The 21,161-nt window shown below is 43.1% G+C and overlaps 1 protein-coding gene across 2 annotated transcripts; it reads right to left on the bottom strand.

Moving 5' to 3' along the window:
* Nucleotides 1-6,844: 6,844 nt before the first annotated feature.
* On the bottom strand, nt 6,845-19,751 carry aspdh (aspartate dehydrogenase domain containing). 2 transcript variants are annotated; one of them, XM_043681696.1, is made up of 8 exons: nt 19,359-19,751; nt 17,718-17,817; nt 16,829-16,973; nt 12,426-12,510; nt 10,235-10,384; nt 9,608-9,834; nt 8,904-9,061; nt 6,845-6,974 (listed from the first exon to the last, which is right to left on the bottom strand). In XM_043681696.1, the coding sequence occupies exons 2-8, from the start codon at nt 17,770-17,772 to the stop codon at nt 6,937-6,939; spliced, it is 858 nt and encodes a 285-aa protein (XP_043537631.1). In that variant the 5' UTR covers nt 17,773-17,817; nt 19,359-19,751; the 3' UTR covers nt 6,845-6,936. The 2 variants fall into 2 exon arrangements, with proteins under 2 accessions (XP_043537631.1, XP_043537630.1); XM_043681695.1 differs by having other exon boundaries at nt 19,364-19,750.
* Nucleotides 19,752-21,161: the final 1,410 nt, after the last annotated feature.

A 21,161-nucleotide genomic window follows, 5' to 3' on the forward strand; every position in this document is an offset into this window, starting at 1 on the left:
GTATGCATTGCATGATTTGTACAGGAAGCAAATTCTCACTCTTCATTTCATGTCTTAGTGCTTACTTTGCCCTTGGGAGGTTGTTATGCTTTGTGGTTGTCTTTGCTTTTCAGTGCAGCGAGAGATAGAAGCACACAGCTTTTCATGGGTTGGAGCAGTCAAGAGGTTGGAAAGGTTGCTGTATGTCACTGTGCCATGTCAATATCACACTGACCGATTGTGCCAGCAATTTATGCAGCATGTGCTTCAATCGAATGACCATGAGTGAAATTCAAAGGGGAATGGTCCTCAGTGGAATGAAAAGGATCTACAGTCATTGAATCATAAAGTCATTCAGCATGGAAACAGACTTTTTGGTCTAACCATTCCATTCTGACCATAATCACAAACTAAACTAATCACATCTGCCTGTGTTTCGTCCATATCCCTCCAACATTTCTTATTCATGGACTTTTCTAAATGTTTCTTAAATGTTATGACTGTACCTGCATCCACCACTTCCTCTGGCAGTTCATTCCACACACCAACCACTGTATAAAAAAAAATTACCTCTCATTTTTTAAAAAAATCTCCTTCCTCTCACCTTAAAGGTATGCCTCCTTGACTTGAAATCATCCATCCTAGTCAAAAGTCAGAGATGCGGTTTTGGTCAGTCTTGCAGGTCAAGTGCAACCAGTCCAAGGATTACAGCTACATCGGTCAGATTGTGGTACAGGCATCATTTTAGGGGATGAGCCAATTTTTCCTGAAATGAGGGAGGGACTCAGTATGACAACAATGATGAAGAGTGACACATGAGCAGGAGACGTGACGAAGTGTTCCCAGTGAATGAGTAGGAAAGTGTAGAAGCCAAGAAGGGTCAGTGCATTGGGTGAGAGCAATGTCTCACTTCTCGGAGTAAATTTCAAATGACACTAAGGTCATTAGAGTTGTGGATAGTGCCGAAGGATGTTGTAAGTTTTGGGGGACATAGATAAGCTGCAGAGCTGAGCTCAGAGGTAGCAAATGGACTTTAATTAGAGGAAAAGTGTGAGGTGATTCACTTTGGAAGGAGCAACAGGAATACAGAGTACTGGGCTAATGGTAAGATTCTTGGTGGTGTAGATGAGCAGAGAGATCTCAGTATCCATTGAATCCCTGAAAGTTGCTCCCCCCCCGGTTGAAAAGGTTGTCAAGTGTCGTGCATCCTTTCTTAACTAAATTGTTAGCCAGTCCTTCTGTGGGCAGGTAACTCAAGATTCCTGTTCCTCTGAGCTTTCTAGTGTACTGCCATTCATTGAGTACTCTTGTTTTGTTAAGTCTTCCAAAGTGCATGGGAGTACTCTCACATTTCCCAGAGTTCATTCCATCTGCCCATCTGACCAAACACATTGATACCCTCCTGTAACCTGAGACCTTCTTCCTCTGTCAACCACCCAGCCAAACTTTGTGTCATTCATAAACTTGCGTATCATCCCCTCCACATTCTCATCTATATTATTTAGAAATCCCACAAACAGTAATGGACTTTGCACTAATCCCTGTGGTACATCATCTAGATACTGGTTCCAGTCACACAAACAGCCTTCTACTACCACCTTCTGCCTCCTGCCACGAAGCCAAGTTTTGATTCAATGCCAAGATACCCTGGATCGCATATGCTTTTATTTTTGTTTTAATCAGTCTTCCATGTGGGGCCTTGTCAAAGGCCTCAATGAAATCTACATAAAGTACACCAATTGCACTAACCTCATCGACACACCTGGTCACCTTATCAAAAACATTCAATCAATATTATTCAGCATGACTTCCTCTGATAAATCCATGCGGAGTATCCCTGATCAAATCTTGCCTCTCTAAATGGAGAAGAGATGTTTCCTCCAGAATTTTCTCCATGTTTCCCTAGCATTGATGTGTGACTCACTTGTGTATTATTTCGACTACCCTTCTTAAAAAGTGGAACCACATTAACCATCCTTCTTATCCTGTGGCCAGAGAGAAATTAAAATTTTCAGTGAAGGTTCTGTAATTTCTTCTTTCATCTCCCATAGCAGTCTGCGACACAACTCATCCAGACCTGGGCTTTTGCCCATTTTTAAACCTGCCAAAATCTGCAATGTCTCCTCACTCCCTCTATCAAACTGCTCAAGAACCTCACAGTCAATCATCTTCTTGAATTGTGGACCGACATGCTCCTTCTCTCAAGTGAAGACAAATGTGAAATGCTCATTTAATATCCCGCTTAAGTCTTCTAGGTCCATGCACACCTCGTTCCCATGGTCCCACATGGGCCCTATTCTTTCCCTGGTATCCTTTGTCCCCATGAGATACTTGTAGAAACTCCTGGGATTCTCCCTAATCTTGCCCACCAGTGTTTTTTTTATGCCCTGTCTTTATGCTCCTAATTGCTTTCTTAAGAATGCCACTGCAATTTCTATACTCCACTAGGGCCTCCATTGAATTGCTCCTTTGAGCCTATCAAAAGCCTTTCTTTTCCTTCTTATTGAGTCCTGAATAAACCTCGACATTCAGGGTTCTCTGAGTGTGTTACTGTTGCATTTTCACACGAAAGGGAACATGTTAGACCTGTATTTTCACCACTGGTATAGATTTACCCACAGGTAGCTACTTTGGCTAGATCTTGCCTTATTTCAATACAATTTGTCTCCCTCTAACCCGAAAAGCAGACCATTTTTTATTTTTCCTTAACAAATTTACAATTTATTGTGTTGTAGTTGTTATAACAAAAAGCTCCCCCACTACCACTACAAACACCTTCTAAACCCTTTACATTACTTTTATCCCATTAATGTTAGGGAAGTTGAAATCCCCTACTGTACACCTCAATGAAATGTTGATGTAGCTGCTTCTCTATTGGCTCCTGACTGTAACACACTCCCAATAATGTGACTGCTTCCTTTTTCTTCCTAAGTTGACCCACAAATTCTTATTTGAAGACCCTTCCAAGATACTATCCCCCATTTCTACACTAACTGACTCTACATTACCTTCTCTTTCACATCCTCCCTTGTCCTGCCTGAAGATCCTACATCCTAGAATGTTGAGTTGCCAGTCCTGCCCCACCCTCAACCTCGTCTCTGTGTTGGCAACATCACTATTCCATGTGTCAATCCACACCCTTAACTCAACTGTCTTGCCTATAACAAAGTCAGAAGTCACAAGGTCATAGTCCACCAGGTTTATTTGAAATCTCAGGCTTTAACTATGATCTTGGGTTCATGGTGCACTTCATTTAACCCCACCGTACTATCCTTTGATTATAAAATCTTCCTTGACACCATCACCTTGATAACTTGTTATGGTCTCTCTACCTTTATTAATTTGTACAGTTTTGGGTTACTTGTTACTTTGGTTAGACCCTCATCATGTGACTCTTATACATATCATGTTATTCCAGCCATTTGGTCTGTCTCTATCACCATCTTATTATTGATTTTATGTAATTATCTCTCTGCCTCAATTAATCAGATCATAGATCAGCCCTTTACTTGCTATTCATAGAACATAGAATGTTACAGCACAGTACAGGCCCTTCGGCCCTTGATGTTGCACCGACCCGTAAAATTAATCTGATGTCCATTTAACCTACACCATTTCATTATTATCCATATGTATGCCCAATGCCAATTTAAATGCCCTTAATGTCTGCAAGTCGACTACTGTTGCAGGCAGGCCATTCCACGCCCCTACTCTCTCTGAGTAAAGGAACTACCCCTAATGTTTGTCCTAAACCTATCACCTGTCAATTTAAAGCTATATCCCCTTGTATTAGCCATCACCATCCGAGGAAAAAGGCTCTCGATGTCCACCCGATCTAACCCTCTGATTATCCTATTCTTCTCAATTAAGTCACCTCTCAACCTTCTTCTATTCAATGAAAACAGCCTCAGTTCCCTCAGCCTTTCTCCTTAAGACCTTCCTTCCATACCTAATAAATCTTCCCTGCACCCTTTCCAAAGTTTCCACACTCTTTTTGTAATATGGTGACCAGAATTGTACACAACACTCCAGGTGTGGCCTTACCAGTGTCTTGTACAGCTGGAGCATAACTTTGTGCCTCCGAAACTCAATCCCCCTACCAATAAACGCTAAAACACCATATGCCTTCTTAACAACCCTATCAACCTGGGTGGCAACTTTGAGGGATTTATGCACCTGGACACCGAGATCTCTCTGTTCATCTACACTGTCAAGAATCTTACCATTAGCCCAGTACTCTGCGTTCCTGTTACTTCTTCCAAAATGAACCACCTCACACTTTTCTGCATTAAACTCCATTTGCCACTTCTCAGCCCAACTCTGCAACTTATCTATGTCCCTCTTTAACCTGCAACATCTTTCGGCACTATCCACAACTCTGCCTATCTTAGTGTCGTCTGCAAATTTACTAACCTGTACTTCTATGCCCTCATCGTGATCATTTATAAAAATGGCAAACAGCAGTCGCCCCAAAACAGATCCTTGCAGCACACCACTAGTAACTGAACTCCAGGATGAATATTTCCCAACAACCACCACCCTCTGTCTTCTTTCAGCTAGCCAATTTCTGATCCAAACCGCTAAATCACCTTCAATCCCGAAACTCCGTATTTTGTGCAATAGCCTACTGTGTGGAACCTTGTCAAATGCCTTACTGAAGTCCCTATACACCACATCAACTACTTTACCTTCATCCACCAGTTTTGTCACCTTCTTGCTGAACTCAGCAAGGTTTGTGAGGCAAGACCTACCCTTCACAAAACTGTGTTGACAATTCCTCATCAAATTATTCATTTCCAGATGATTATAAATCCTATCTCTTATAACCTTTTCCAACACCTTACTGATAACCCAAGTAAGGCTCACTGACCTGCAATTACCAGGATTGTCTTGACTCCCCTTCTTAAACAAGGGAACAACACTCCAGTCTTCTGGCACTATTCCTGTTGACAATGATGACATAAAGATCGACACCAAAGTCTCTGCAATCTCCTCCCTGGCTTTCCAGAGAATCCAAGGATAAATCCCATCCAGACGAGGGGGTCTTACCTATTTTCAGATCTTCAAAAATTGTTAAAACCTCCTCTTTGTCAACTGCAATCCCATCTAGCTGAAAATGTGTTGCTGGAAAAGCGCAGCAGGTCAGGCAGCGTCCAAGGAACAGGAGAATCGATGTTTCGGGCATAAGCCCTTCTTCATGGGCTTTTCCATCAACACATTTTCAGCTCTGATCTCCAGCATCTGCAGTCCTCACTTTTTCCTGCAATCCCATCTAATCTAATTCAGCCTGTCAACACTCCACTCACACCACTTGTACTGTCTTTTGACACTCTGAATTACCTGGAATTATCTTGCAATGATCTTTCTGCCTATAAATTCTGTGCCTTGCACTTCCCTCCACTTCACCTGACAAAGGAGTAGTGCTCTGAAAACTTGTGATTGCAAATAAATCTGTTGGACTATAACCTGGCGTCGTGTGTCTTCTGACTTTGTCCACCCACCTCCACCTCATGGTTACCTATAATGCTCATAGCATTAAAGTAGAGGCCATCTATCTCACCTTACTCCCTTGAAACTCAACAGAGCTGAACTCCCCTTGCCTTGATTCCTTCACTAAATTAAGCTGTGTCCCTATTGGATGTACACTCTGTGTCCCCTTCCTCCGTCAAACTATTGAAAACCACTCGCAGTAGGAAACCCATCCGTAAGGATGTTGGTCACATTCTGGTTCAGGTGTAGACCATCCTACCTGCTTGGGTTCCATCTTCCCCAGAAACAGTCCCAGTGACCCAGAATCTGCAACCCCCTCTCCTGCACAAACCCTTGAGCAATGCATTTATTTGCCATATTGCCCCATTTCTGTCCTCACTAATATGTGGCACCCAGAGTCATCGAAAGATTCCACCGTTTGAGATACTATTTTTAATACACTGCCTAGCTCCCTAAACTCTTCATGCAAGATCTCATCATTTATTCTGCCTATATCGTTGGCACTGATGTGTACCAGGCTTCTGTTTTGTCACCCACCCCTTCAAAATGTCCTGCAGCTGCTCAGTGACATCCCTGACTCAGGTACCAGGGAGCCAACACGGCATTCAACAGACACGTCTGCAGCTACAGAACTGCCCGTCTGTCCGTTCCCCAAACTAATGAATCAGAATGGACGTGAATCTCAGCTTTGACTCACAAGAACTTAATCGAGACAGGGCATTATTACATCTGAGAGACTTTGCACCATTTTCTGTTCTTGGACAGGTATCCCTGGCTTCTTAAGTAAAATGCATTCCTCAAGAAATATTATTATTTGGTTATTAGGAGGCTGGAAGCTGGAACATGTGCGATTCTCCTCAAATATGCAAGTGAAAAGTAGCTGTGGTCACCAATGACAGATCAACAATAATGTTCCTAGCGTGCCCCAGTTTTCAAAAGTTATAATGATTACCTCTGAGCCTTTAGAACCTGTTTCTGTCCCTCCTGTAAGTTGCTCCATTACCCCAGCCCACCGACGAGTTACCTGAGAGTCTCACTATCACATCCCTTCCGAGGACAGATTAAGGCAACACATTACTGTGGGTATGGAGTGACATGTAAACTAGATTGTTTAAGGACAGCAGATTTCTATCCCTCAAGGACATTATCAAAATTATGACAGTCAATGGTAGTTTCATGGCTTAACTCACTGAGAATTGCTTTTAATTCAAATCCCTGTGCCCCTGCAACAGTGACTAGTATCTCCCAGCTAGTTGAGGACCAATCCCTATTGTTTCACCAAACTCAGGGATACCACCTGCCCATATTTAGGCTCTGAAACATATGCTGCTGTACAACAAATCTAAGTAAACACAAAGTGAAAAATAGTTTGCAGATGCAGTTTATTATAATTTTGCAAGACAGTTATACCTCTGAGGACCTGAATGGATGGCTCTGTTCCTCAGCACAGCCAAACTGGATGACTCCTCAACAAAGAAAGAGTTTGCCTCCATGACCTTTACAGTCTAAGGAAAGGGTGATTGGGGGGGGGGGAGGGGGGAGGTGGAAAATGTTAGTGATTCAACAACAGATCAAAGTAAATAATCACTCAAGTGCAATTTTCAAGTAAGCTATGTTTCTGTTCATGCTCAGAGATGACAATGGCTAAGAGGAAGAATGCTTTTTAATAATTCATGTTTGGACCAGTATATTCCTGTAGGCTTCCCAGTCTTTCCTCAATTTGGTTTATGGACATGGAACAAACTAAGATGCTGAATTCTGGCCAGCTCTCACTCGGCCTATGTTTAGACTCTGAACTATTCATTTTCTCCATCAACCGATAAATCATGCCAGTTATAATACTCAAAGAGCATTTACAGCAAAAGGGAAGCCATTCAGCCCATCATATCAGGCAGAATCTGAAGAGCAGGACAGTCCATGTTTCGAACATAACCTCTTCATCAGAAATGATGAAATAGTGAATTCTTCCTGCTTGAAATATTGACTCTCCTGCTCCTGGGATGCTGCCTGATCTGCTGTGCTTTTCCAGCACCCACACCTTTTGACTCTGATCTCCAGCATCTGCAGTCCTCACTTTCTCCCATTTAGCCCATCGTGTCTAACAAAGACCTAATGATGTTCATCCTAGTTTCCAGGTTTTGGCCTCTATTGTCATAGTTGCCAGAGCAAAAAGTGAAAATCTGAACACTGCTTCATTTTCACAGAGTTTCTGAATGACTACTCTTTCAGGCAGCAAATTCCAGACTCTTGCTGTCCTCTGAGTGAAAATATTTCTCCTCAACTTTCCTCTTAGCCTTCCATCTCTTTCCTTAAATCCATGCCCTTGGTTACTGACTCCTGTCCTGATGGAAAAAGCGCCATCCCATTCACTCTATCTTTGCCCCTCATAATCTTCTACATCTATCAGGTTCCCTCTCAACCTCCGCTGCTCCAAGGGAAACAATCCGAGACACTCCAATCTTTCCTCATAGCACAGCCTCTCCAGCACAGCAAGCATTCTGGTAAATCTCCTCGGAATCCTGTCTCCTACAATTCTTTTGAAATGTCTTCTGATTTCATATTTCCCAAAATCGGCTTTTAAAAACCTGAGTGTTGTAAGCTCAACAGAAATCCAGGAGAGGGCAGCATCTGCTCAGAACAGTGCACCATCCCATGGAGACACAAGTCATTTACAGACAAATAATTCTCAGAAAGGAGGCCTGACTGGACTCATAATTACTTTGGCAGAAAGTCGAGGAACTTCTTCACCCAAAGGGTTGTGAATCTGTGGAATTCCCTGCCCGGTGGAGCAGTTGAGACTACCTTCTTGAATGTTTTTAAGACAAAGCTTGATATTTGAACAGTAAAGGAATTAAGGGTTACAGTGAGAGTGCGGATAAGTGGAGTTGAATCCACAAAAAGATCAGCCATGATCTTATTGAATGGCAGATTAGGCTCGACGGGCCAGATGGCTTCCTCCTGCTCCTAGTTCTTATGTCCTTGCAACACACAATTTGGTCAGTCATTCTCATGCCAGCTCAATGAAAAAACAAAGAACAGGCACTTTGACCCACTACGCCTGCGCTGACTAGCTCTTTTCTTGGATCTCTGCAAGTTTTGTTCTCTTAAACCAAGTGTCCAATTTTTAAGAGTTCAGATAGAATCTGATTCTTTGAGTCCTTCAAGGAATTTGTTCCAATCTAACATCCTGAAGGTTCATTTATCAGATGTTTACTTATATGAAACAATCATTACAAATCAAAAAGTTCTTTATTGCCTGTTATATAGTTTGATATATTTTGATGTATGAGCATGTACTGCATAAATGTGACTCACTTTACACTTTCTCAGAACATCAGGTCTTCCACAAGCTAGTAAAAGAATTAAGGAGACATTAAGCTGCTTGACCTGTGTTTGAGCAAAGGTCGGAGAGTAATTTGCAATCTTGCACTTACTAAGCACACTGCTCCAGAATGAAGTGTAAGTAGCCATGCCTGTCACTTCCCCCACAGGGGCTGGGTTCCTCCGGCTTGTCTTGACTGTAAATTCATGGCCTGAGGACTTGTCTACTGGACCAGTTACTTCAATATCCACAATGTGAAAATTCAATAGGCTGCAGAGTCAGACAGCAAATTTCAACTTATAATAGAAACTCATTCAAAAGACATTTGAAAATCTTTTGAATACAGTGACCAGTTCAGGTCAGGCATCATATTCAAAACTGTATCCTGTTCCGGACCTAAAGTATTGGTTCCAGGTTAGACTTATACCATCAGACATAGGAGCAGAATTAGGCCATCAGCCCATCAAGTCTGCTCTGCATTCAGTGAGGTCACAGCTGATCTGATAATCCTCCACTCCACCTTTCCCACCTTTTTCTGATAATCCTCGATACCCTTATTGATTAAAAATGTGTCTCCCTCAGCATTGCACACACTTACCAACCCACCTTCATTATCTCTTCCATGGTCAAGAATCCCACAGATTCATTCAGATTTGACTATCTGCTCGTAATGGTGCAAATCCTATTATTTTGAGGACTAACTTCTGGCTGTTTCTGTGTAACCTACTTCATTAGCAACAACCCTGAGTCTTTCTGAAAGGTCAGCTTGGCTCCCATGTCTTGGAATGAATGTTTGATAATGCAAAAGGTACCTACTCAGGATCAGCCACCAGGCTGCCTTGCACATGGTCAAAGCCCAGAGTGTGTCCGGCCATGGCTGCAGCAGCCATGGTGTTGACATTGTTCGGTGCAAGGTCACACAGGTTCCTCACTGGCCCATCGTACAGCACAACCCGCTGGCCCTTCGTGCTTTCCTTCAGCTCCTGGAGGTGACCTCGCAGTTTGAAGCTGTCTGGATGTTTGCTCATTGTCACCTTCAGACCCTGTAGGGATGGGCAAAGGTCAACTACCAGTTAGACTTGCCCATTCCGTCCTGCCAAACCATCCTTTTACTTCAGTGCAGTACAAACAGACCCTTTTCCAACTTGATGTAACAGGCATAGAGGTCCCTTTGAACGTCCACCTCTACACACACACTCCACATGTAACACACGTTACTCTGAATCTCTATGTTCAGATTGTCACCATCTTCCAATTAGTTCCTTCAGTTCCCTCTGATATGCTTCACACCTTGTAACTTGCTGTGATCAGAACTGCTGCTGGAGTTCTGAGTGACTCAGGAACTTAAGTCAGTTACACTTTAGAAAGATCAGCAAATGTCAACTGTTCTTTGACCCCACTGAGAAACAATATCTAGTTCCTGTAGACCACTAGTGCTCTCACCTTCAGGGTTCCTCTGTAAGCCATTTTCTGGATATCCTCTGCCCCCCAGAGGGCCCCACTGGGTATGTATAAGGTGTGTCCATATCTGCTTGCTGCCTCTCGACATTTAGTTTCGACTCCCAGTTCAGCAAATGCAGTTGGAGAACCAACCTGTGGGGTATAATGCATTATTCCAGTGTGGAAAGCATTGGGAAATGCAATCAATCGGCACCTGGGACACCCCACCAAGTGGGAATATCCCAACTACAGTCTCTCATGTGTTGAAATTTCTCAGTGCCTGGGCGAGAAGAGAGTCTTTTTAACTGTTTAGTTTGTGAGATTGGAAGGTGCAAGCTGTTTTCTTTGAAGTCTTATTCTTGAAAGATAGAATTTAGAGTACAGAATGAGACCACTCAGCTTGGTGAGCCTGTACCACAGTTCACTATCTGTCTAATTCCTGTGTGTTGTTATTTTCTCACTGATAAAATTGTTGTGTGACATTCCCAGTTCTCATAACTGCCTGGGTGGAAACGTTCTTTCGAAGTTGCATTCCCATTGCTCCAGTAGAATCAGGAAATACCCTGTCAGTACAGATTCTGAACTGGGACAACGATCATTCGCTATTTACCCTCTGCAGTAAGATATCACTTGCCAAATCTGTCACCCTTTTGGCCTCAAGTTGAACTGGTCTGATTTGGATGGGGTGGTCATTGCCATGTAATGGCTGAAAGTATCCAACAGGGAGCCTCAGTCCAATCCCTGGGTGTTAACAGTGTCACTGGGATTCAAACAAAGGCTCTTGCCTTCAGGAGGCCTACTCCCCCCTCCCCGTATAATGGACAGCCATGTCACCTTTGAATGCACTGTCTGGAGTTGTTTCCCTGAAAGCTTCTTCTTCTCTTCACCTCATTTTTCTCCTTGGAAACTCCCACCATGTTGGGTTGCCCTGCTGAACTTCTCCATTTTTAATTCAGTGTCTTTTCTTGATCCTGCCCTTGTTAAGTGATTTGCAATGTTTCTTTGTTAAAGATCTTTAAGTTGTTGTTGTTATCCATGAGTTGTTCTTTATGGAATGGGATCTAAGGTTTTCAATGAGATACAAACAGAAAAAGAATTACATTTTTTTCTAGTAAACTGCATTTAGTAAACAAATTAAGAAATATTTATTGAGGTGTTCAAAATTATGAACAATTTTGACAGAGTGAAGAAGGATATCCTGAATATTAAAGCAGGGATGTACTTCTGAGGCTCTATAAGGCTCTGGTCAGACCACATTTGGAGTATTGTGCACAGATTTGGGCCCCATATCTCAGCAAAGATGGACTGTCACTGGAGCATGTTGAGAGGAGGTTCATGAGATTGGTTCCAGGAATGAAAGGCTTAATGTATGAGGAACGTTTGAGAGCTCTGGACCTGCACCCGATGGAGTTTAGAAGGATGGGGGGGATGTAATTGAAACTTACAGAATGGCCTGGCCAGAGTGGATGTTGGAAAGATGTTTCCATTAGTAGGACAGACTAGGACCTAAAGGCATGACCTTAGAGTAAAGGGAAGTTCTTTTCAAACAGAAATAAGGAGAAACGTATTCAGCCAGAGAGTGGTGAATCTATGGAATTCACTTCCACATAAGGTTGTGGAGGCCAGGTCATTGAATGTATTTAAGAGAGAGATAGATAGGTTCTTGATTTTTAAGGGGATCAAGAGTTACAGGAAGAAGGTGGGGGAACGAGGATGAGAAAATTATCAGCCATGATTGAGTGGTGGAGCAGACTTGATGGCCTGAGTGGCCTAACTTCCACGCCTATGTCTTATGATCTTGTGTCAGTAACTAAGGGTCACAGATTCAAGACTGTCAGCAAGAGAGCTAGGAGTGAAATAAGGAGAAACCTCTTTACTCAGGATTTGGAATGCACTGCTGGGGAGAGTGGTGGAGGTGGACTCTACCAGAGGTTTCAAAAGAGAGAAGAATATATATTTGAAAGTGATGAAGTTAGAGGGCTATGGAGACAGGGCTGGTGAGTTAGATGAGCTGGGTTACTCTTTTGGGCCCTGGTACAGACACAATGGATTGAATGGTCTCCTTCTGTGCTGTAAAATTCTATGATTCTATCTCCCTTCCCAGCCTGGCCTTCACTCACAGAATGATCTAGTTTTGGTTTGTGTCCAATTGGCACAAGTGACAGATATGGGTGAATTGGAAAGGCAAACATACCATACAATCCGCATGTTTCAGAAACTCTTCACCGTAGTCCTTTATTATCTGAGGATGAGCTACTTCCACAATGAGGTCAGCACGTCTGGGGAAAAGAAACAGCTAATAACCGTCATCCAAGGGAAAAATGGGAAAATCATCAAACTGCAAACTGCTTCATCACTGGCTTTTCCCATTAACAGGGGAAAATTCACTGTGCAGGGAAGAACCTTGGAGCAGGGCAGAGGGAAACAATAACAGTCTATAATGTCACAACACAAATCCCATCAGAACAAGGGACACCCATGTCCCATCTTTTTCTGGGGACTGAGAACAGAATGCTCTTGGTTGGTTGACCTGGAGATACATTCAACATCTCAGGGCCTCACTCAGTCCAATTCTACTGGTTTTAAATTCAGTATGAAAAAAGATAGAACTGATCAAAAAGTTAAATTCAGGGAGCTAGGGTGGAAGCTGTGAGCGAGAACAAACAGAGTTGTTATCTCTGGTTTGTTGCCCGTGCCATGTGCTAGAGAGGCCAGGAATATGGAGAGAGAGGAGTTGAATATGTGGGCTACAGGGATAGTGCAGGAGGGAGGATTTCAGATTCCTGGATAATTAGGGCTCTTTCTGAGGAAGGTGGTCTTCACCTGAACCAGAAAGATACCAATATCCTTAGTGGGAAATATGCTAATGCTCTTTGGGAGGGTTTAAAGTAATTCAGCAGTGGGATGGGAACCTAACTTGTAGTTCCAGTATATAGGAGGTTAGAGTAGTGAGGTCAGAAATAAGGTTTCAAGGTCAAAAGAAGGCACTGACAAGCAAGAAGTTGGTTTAAAGTGTCTCTACTTCAACACCAGGAGCATCCGGCAAAAGGTGGGTGAACGTGCAGCATGGGCTGGTGCCTGGGATTTCAATGTTGGGGCCATTTCAAAGATATGGGGAGAGTAGGGACAGGAATGGTTGTTGCAGATTCGGGGATTTGGATATTTCAGTAAGAAATGGAAAGAAGACAAAAGAGGGAGGGGGGGGGTGGTGTCGCATTGTTAGTCAAGGACAGTATTACGGTGGCAGAAAGGACATTTGAGGACTCATCCACTGAGGTAGTGTGAGCTGAGGTTAGAAACAGGAAAGGAGAGGTCACCCTGTTGGGAGCTTTCTATAGGCCTCCAAATAGAAATGCAGAGGAAAGGATAGCAAAGATGATTCTTGATAGGAGCAAGAGTGACATGGGGTAGTTGTCATAGTTCGAGTACTTTAGATAGGTCAGTTTTTGTCCAATGTGTGCAGGATGGTTTCCTGACACAGTATGTAGACAGACAACAAGGGGCAGAGCCACATTGGATTTGGTACTGGGTAATGAACCCGGCCAGGTGTTAGACTTGGAGGTAGATAAGCACTTTGGTGATAGTGACCACAATTTGGTTATGTTTACTTTAGTGAGGGAAAGGGATCGGTATATAACGCGGGACAAGAGTTATTGCTGGGAGAAAGGCAATTATGATGCGATTAGGTAAGACTTAGGATGCACAGGATGGGGAAGGAAACTGCAGGGGATGGGCACAATTGAAATATGGAGCTTTTTCAAGGAATAGCTACTACGGGTCCATGATAATTATGTACCTGTCAGGCAGGGAGGAAGTTGTCGAGCAAGGGAGCCGTGGTTTAATAAAGAAGTTGAAGCTCTTGTCAAGAGGAAGAAGAAGGCTTATGTTAGGATGAGACGTGAACGCTCAGTTAGGGCACATGAGAGTTACAAGTTAGCCTGGAAAGACCCAAAGAGAGAGTGAAGGAGAGCCATGAGGGGACATGAGAAGAAGTCTTTGGCAGGTAGGATCAAGGAAAACCCTAAAGCTTTCTATCAGTGTATCAGGAATAAAAGAATGACGAGGGTAAGATTAGGGCCAATCAAGGATAGTAGTGGGAAGTTGTGCGGGGAGTCAGAGGAGATAGGGGAAGCGCTAAATGAATATTTTTTTGTCAGTATTCACACTGGAAAAAGATAATGTTGTCGAGGAGACTACTGAGATACAGGCTACTAGACTAGATGGGACTGAGGTTCACAAGGAGGAGGTGTTGGCAATTCTGGAAAATATGGAAATAGGTAAGTCCCCTGGGCCAGATGGGATTTATCCTAGGATTCTCTGGGAAGTCAAGGAGGAGATTGCAGAGTCTTTGACCTTGATCTTTATGTCATCGTCAACAGGAAAAGTGCCAGAAGATTGGAGGATAGCAAACGTTATCAAGTCTTAAACGTTGTTCAAGTAGGGGAATAGAGAAAACCCTGATAATTATAGAGAAGGGGACTTTACTTTGGTTGTGGGTAAAGTGTTGGAAAGGGTTATAAGAGATGGGATTTATAATCATCTAGAGATGAATAAGTTGGTTAGGGATAGTCAACACAGTTTTGTGAAGCGTAGGTCATGTCTCACAAACCTTATTGAGTTCATCAAGAAGTGACAAAACAGGTAGATGAAGGTAAAGCAGTTGATGTGGTGCATATGGATTTCAGCAAGGCATTTGACAAGGTTCTCCATGGTAGGCTATTGCGCAAAATACAGAGGCATGGGATTGAGGGTGATTTAGCAGTTTGGATCAGAAATTGACAAGCTGAAACAAGACAGGAGATGGTGGTTGATGGGAAATGTTCATCTTGGAGTTCAGTTACAAGTAATACGGCTGTTTTGTCATTTTTATAAATGACCTGGATGAAGGCGTAGAAGGATGGGTTAGTAAATTTGCAGATGACACAAAGGTCAGTAGAGTTGTGGATAGTGTCAAAAGATGTGGGTTACAGAGGGACATGGATAAGCTGCAGAGCTGGGCTGAGAGGTGGCAAATGGAGTTTAATGTGGAAAAGTACTTATACACTTAATGGTAAGGTCAGAGTGAATGTTACTGAACAAAGAGACCTTGGAGTGCAGGTTCATAGCTCCTTGAAAGTGGAGTCACAGGTAGATAGGATAGTGAAGAAGGCGTTTTGTATGCTTTCCTTTATTGGCCAGAGTGTTGAGTACAGGAGTTGGAAAGTCATGTTACGGCTGTACAGGACATTGGTTAGGCCACTGTTGGAATATTGTATACAATTTTGATCTCCTTCCTGTAAGGAAAAGCTAGGGAACTATAGACCAGTGAGCCTGATGTCAGCAGTGGGTAAGTTGTTGGAGGAGATTCTGAGGAACAGGAAATATGCATTTGGAAACACAAGGGCTGATTAGGGATAGTCAGCATGGCTTTGTGTTGTGGGAAATCGTGTCTGACTAACTTGACTGAATTTTTTGAAGAGGTGACAAAGAAGATTGATGAAGGCAGAGCGATGGACATTGTCTATATGGACTTCAACAAAGCATTTAACAAGGTTCCACATAATAGACACGTTAGTGAAGTCAGATCATATGGGATCCAGGGGGAGCTAGCCAATTAGATACAAATTGAGTTGAAGGTATGAGACAGAGGTTGGTGGTGGAGGGTTAATGTTTGGACTGGAGACTGTGACGAGTGGGGTGCCACTAGGATTGGTGCTGGATCCATTGCTTTTTTTCATTTACATAACTGAAGTGGATGTGAATATTGGAGGTATAGTCAGTAAATTGGCAGATAACACAAATATAGGTGGTATGGTGAAGAAGATTATCTGAGAGTACAGCAGAACCTTGTTCAGAAGGACAAATGGCCCGAGGAATGGAAGATGGAGTTTAATTTTGATAATTGTGAGGTGCTGCACTTTGGAAAAGTAAACCAGGGTAGGACTTCTACACTTCATGGTCAGGCCCTGGAGAGTGCTGGTGAACAAAGAGACCTTGGAGTGCAGATTCATAGTTCCTGAAAGTTACCTTATAGAAACCTCACAGAAGTTCATAAAATCATGAGGGGCATGAATAGGGTGAATAGCAAAGGTCTTTTCCCCAGGGTGGGGGAGCCCAAAACTAGAGGGTATCAGTTTAAAGTGAGAGGGGAAAGATTTAAAAAGGACCTGAGAGGTAACATTTTCATGCAGAGTGTGGTGTGAATTACAGCATTTGAAAGGCCTCTGGCTGGAGTCATGAATATGCAGGGTTTATGAAGAGGATATGGTTCTGAAAAAGGGAACTAGATCAAACTGGGATGCATGATTGGTGCATACAAGTGTAGGCCATGCTGCATGACTCTATGGCTCGAAGGTACTGCTCCTATGCTTAGCTTTTCCAGCACCACTCACAGAAAACTCCTTCTCTCCCTCACCCAGTGTTCTATCAATTTCCATCTGGCTAATCCAATGTTTTTAACTCCTCTGTTTCTCTCTCTCTCCCCCATTCATTTGCATGAATCTCTTGCAAATTTTGTAAATGTCTAAGATGTCCTACTGGAAGCATGTGCAGAGAACTGGCCACAATACTCCAACCGGGGCTATATTATTCGTTTCACATGAAAATGAGCTCACTCACCGCTCAATAAACATGCTGAGATCCTCCAGCTGCATTTCCTTTTGAACTTTCCCTTCCATCTTCTCCTGATTTCTGTTCCACACAAAAGCTAGTTCAAGACCATACAGATGCCCCTTTTCCTCAATCATTTCTGTCAGGTACTGACCTGCAAATGAAGAAAAGTGAAGATTTCGACCTTTTCTACTCCTCTTCAATATCAGGACACATTGCTGTCTTTTCCTTTGGATTTCACCTGAATAGCAGCTGAACAGAGATTTCACGGTAAAGTCACTATTGAGTAGTTCTATTTATCAGGGGACTTATTGATCCTTGAACCATCATTACATACGCAGATATGAATTATCACATTGCTGTTTCAGCAGCGGGAATTGAGAGTGTGAGCCAGGGATCAGCCAGGAAGGGACGTTTCAATATAAAATACTTACCTCATGAATCGACAGAGCGAAGGCTGAATGTGAGTGGAAGCGGACACGGGTACTACTGAGTAAGTGAACTAATATATTCAGGCAGTGGCTAAACCTGAAACACTGCACATGCAGCATCTTCCTCCTCTAACCAAAAAACACAGACTCTGTCACAAGTACTGTATTTTGGATGAGTTGTTTCACTGAGACTCTATCTGCTGCTTGGATAAATAGAAAAGGTGCCACAGTACTCTTTTGAAGAGCAACTTGCCTGGTATCCTGCCTGACTCATATTTATCCCTTCATTAACATTACGAGAAAAAGGCTTTTGTGAACATTATTACTTCTGTGTTTTTGGGAGCATGCTGTGCTCAAACTAACTGACATGATTCTATGAGAGCTTCATTGACAGTGAAATTCCTTGGGAAGTTCTCAGAATGTGAAAGATGGTCTAAAAATGCAAACTGTTCTTTCTTTCGACCTACCTAAGTGACCGAAACCAATGATTCCAATTCTGTGAGATTTCCTCTTGTGGGCCATTGCAGTGTCTGATCCCACTCCTGAAGTTCCTGCTCACCAACTTTCCTGAAAGACACAGACACAGGATGATGGGAAGGACTTTGTATCTACCCCAAGTCCAGCCACACTTTCCAGGCAAACGCAGCTCTATTCTGTCTCACATTTGTTGTTTTGAAGTCCCAGAATGTCCTGTTAGCTTGGTTGAGGGAGTCCCATTCAATGGTGTTGAACTAAAATGACAGTTCAGGCTGTTATCTGAACAGATACAGGGGATCATTATGTTAACAGTGGCAGACAGAGGCCAGAGGAGGCCATGTTCACTCTGGCCAGTGATTGCTGTAGCTATCAGATCCATATGGTCAAGACCTGCCAGGAGACCACTTCACAAGGTTTCACCCAATTGTTGTGTGTTCAACCTTGCAGTATATAAGTTGACTGCTTCGGCTCTTACATTACCACCGCAAGTCCAATGTTTCTGCTAAGCTGTGCACATTCAGGGCCACACACAACAAAATTAAGATGCCAGATAAGTTGGCATGCCATATGCATTGAACCTTTGAGGGAATGTTGATAATTACCTTTTAGTGTTATAATGTCAAGGTTGAGACACAGTCACTGAGTCTTACAGCACAAAAGGTGATCCCTTTGGCCCATCATGACCACAATGTTCATCAAACACCAATCTACTCTAATCCCATTTCCTCGCATTTAGTCCATAGCCTTGTATGTTTTCGCTTTTTAAGTATTCATCTAAACATTTCTAACGTTTCTGCCTTCACCAGTCTTTCAGGCAATGAGATCCAGTTACCCACTGTCCTCTGGGTGAAAATTCTTTACCTTGAATTCCGTCCAAAAGTCCTGCCCTTACTTTCAACCTATGCTTCCTAGTTTTGGCCTCCCCTACCCTGGGAAAAAGACTCTGGCCTATTCACTCCACCCATGCCCCTCATGATTTTATAAACCTCTATAAGGTCACCCCTCAGCCTCCAATACTTCAGGGAAAATAGCGCCAGCCCATTCAGCCTCTCCCTATAGCTCAAATTCTCCAACTCTGGCAACATCTTTGTAAATCTTTTCTGCACCCTCTCAAGTTTGACAATATTTTTCCTGCAGAAGGGCAACCAGAATTGTATGTAGTATTCTAAAGTGGCTTCATCAATGTCCTGTACAGCCACAACATGACATCCCAACTCCTGTACTCAATGTTCTGACCAAAGAAGGTAAGCGTGCCAAATGCCTTCTTCACCACCCTGTCTACCTGCAACTCTATTTTTAAGGAACTATGCACCTGCATCCCTAGGTTCTCTGTCCGGCAACATTCCCCAGTGCTCTTTCATTAACTGAATAAGTCCTGCCCTGGTTTGCCTTACGAAAATGCACCATCTCACATTTATCTAAATTGAACTCCAGTCGTAAAACACCCTTTGACCAGCACTCTCAGCCTCCTGCCATGAAGCCAATTTTGAGTTGTGCAGATTTTTCATTGACAAGAGAGTTAAGGTTTGTTATAGTTAGACAGAAGTGTGAAGCTGAGACCACAACCAGATTGCAAATGAACCTGCTGACAGAATGTATGCCATAAAACACTCAGATTGTCCAGCACAAACCTCACCAATGAAAGATCAGCCTGATTTTCCTAGACTTCAAAATCTCAGTTTCTTTCAGAATCACTGGAACTAAATAGAGGCTTGGAACAGAAGTGGACTTTCACCTGGCGAGTTAATCATAAATTGTTATGGTGAAAGAAGATTCGTCACATGATTTGCTTGTTGATCGCCTGCCCCCATCCAGCTTAAAGCAATACCCATATCTTTCTTTGACCATCTCCTTAGTGACTGCTTGCAGCCTCTCTGACAGATTCCCAATTCCCATAGATTGTAGTACATAATTTTCTGTCACGCAACCATCCCACATTCCCCACAGTGCACACTCAATCCACACACTTCCTTGTCTCCATCCATTGTTATCATCCATAATCCTCAACAATGGAGCCCCCCCGCCCCAAGGATGTGCTCCCAGCCCCCTACTGTCCTCCCAAAACTGTACAGCTAAATTCCAAACAAACTTCACCTTCAAGTTTGCTGATGACACCACATGGTAGATTGGATATCAAACAATGATGAGTCAGAATATAGGAAACAGATAGAGGGCTTGGTGTGATGCAATGATGGAAACCTCTCTCTCTCAATGTTGGCAAAACAAAGGAACTGATCATTGACTTCAGAAAGAAAAGATGAGAACACGCTCCCATCTACATCAACAGAGCGGAGGTTCAGGGGGTGGAGAGCATCAGGTTCCGAGGAGTGATGATAACCAACAATCTGACCAGGCCTTTCCACGTCGATACGACGGTCAAGAAGGCACAACTTCTTCCTCTTCTTCCTCAGGTGGCTCAGGAAACTTGGCATGTCCATCAGGACCCCTGTCAACATTCAGAGACACACCGTGGAAAGCATACTGTCCATGTACATAACGGCCTGCTACAGCAACTGATCTGCCCAGGACCGTAAGAAACTACAGAAGGCGGTGTGCACAGCCCAGACCATCACGGAAGCCCACCTTCCACCCATGGCCTCCATTTACACGGCTCACTGCTGCAGAAAGGCTGCCAACATCAGCAAAGACTCATTACACCCGAGTAATTTCTCCTACAACCTCTTCCATCAGGCAAAAGGTATAGAAGCTTGAACCCACACCAATAGGTTCAGGAACAGCTTCTTCTCTGCCGTTATTAGACTGCTGAATGGACTCTTTCATTTTAAATAATGTTCACCTCGTTAATGTTGATCTTGCATTGTGACCTCCCTGTGCAGTGTAACCTGTATGCCTCACTCTGTCTGAGCACCCTCTGATCTCTATGTCCTTGCTTCCTATTGTTGCCAGGTTGAGTGCATGTCTGGTCACTTTAAGATAGAAAGTGCTTTTCTGAATTTAAAATACAGCCACAGCTGCCAGCTAAAGGTTGGGATGTTCCAAATATAACATTTGGCTGTTCAATGGATACCTGAGGTTTAGTTGTTGTATTGACAACAATTTGAATTTAACCAATTCGTTTATATTATGCCCAGCATACCAGAAGTCAATGGAATTTGAATTTTATTGTTTCAACACCTAGAAACCAATCAAATTATAAACCCGGTATTTTGAACATTAGAGGGAGAGCAACTGCTATCGAACAGTGAACAACTGCTGGAGAGTCGGTGAGCTAACTGTCCATTGAACATCTCGCTCTCAAAGAAATGAGAAAACACTCCTATCAAAGATACCTTTTGATGTGCAATGTACTCACAGTAAAAAGAAAGAAGATGACCCAGGGAGATCAGCAGCCGGAAGACGGAAGACAGCGAGGAAGCCAGAGACTGTGTGGTTTTGAGGTTTGTTAAATGTAATGTTTAGTAAGTGTGTTATTG

Source organism: Chiloscyllium plagiosum, chromosome 42, assembly GCF_004010195.1.
Source record: "Chiloscyllium plagiosum isolate BGI_BamShark_2017 chromosome 42, ASM401019v2, whole genome shotgun sequence".
Taxonomy (NCBI): domain Eukaryota; kingdom Metazoa; phylum Chordata; class Chondrichthyes; order Orectolobiformes; family Hemiscylliidae; genus Chiloscyllium; species Chiloscyllium plagiosum.

Bases quoted from the DNA above. Each gene is read 5' to 3' on its own strand.
- aspdh (XM_043681696.1), bottom strand. From the start codon at position 17,772: ATGGCCCACAAGAGGAAATCTCACAGAATTGGAATCATTGGTTTCGGT. The intron at 16,974-17,717 runs GTAGGTCGAAAG...CTTCATTTGCAG, and splicing joins CATTGGTTTCGGTCACTTAG to GTCAGTACCTGACAGAAATG. The intron at 9,062-9,607 runs GTAGGTACCTTT...CTGACTCTGCAG, and splicing joins AGCCTGGTGGCTGATCCTGA to CCTATTGAATTTTCACATTG.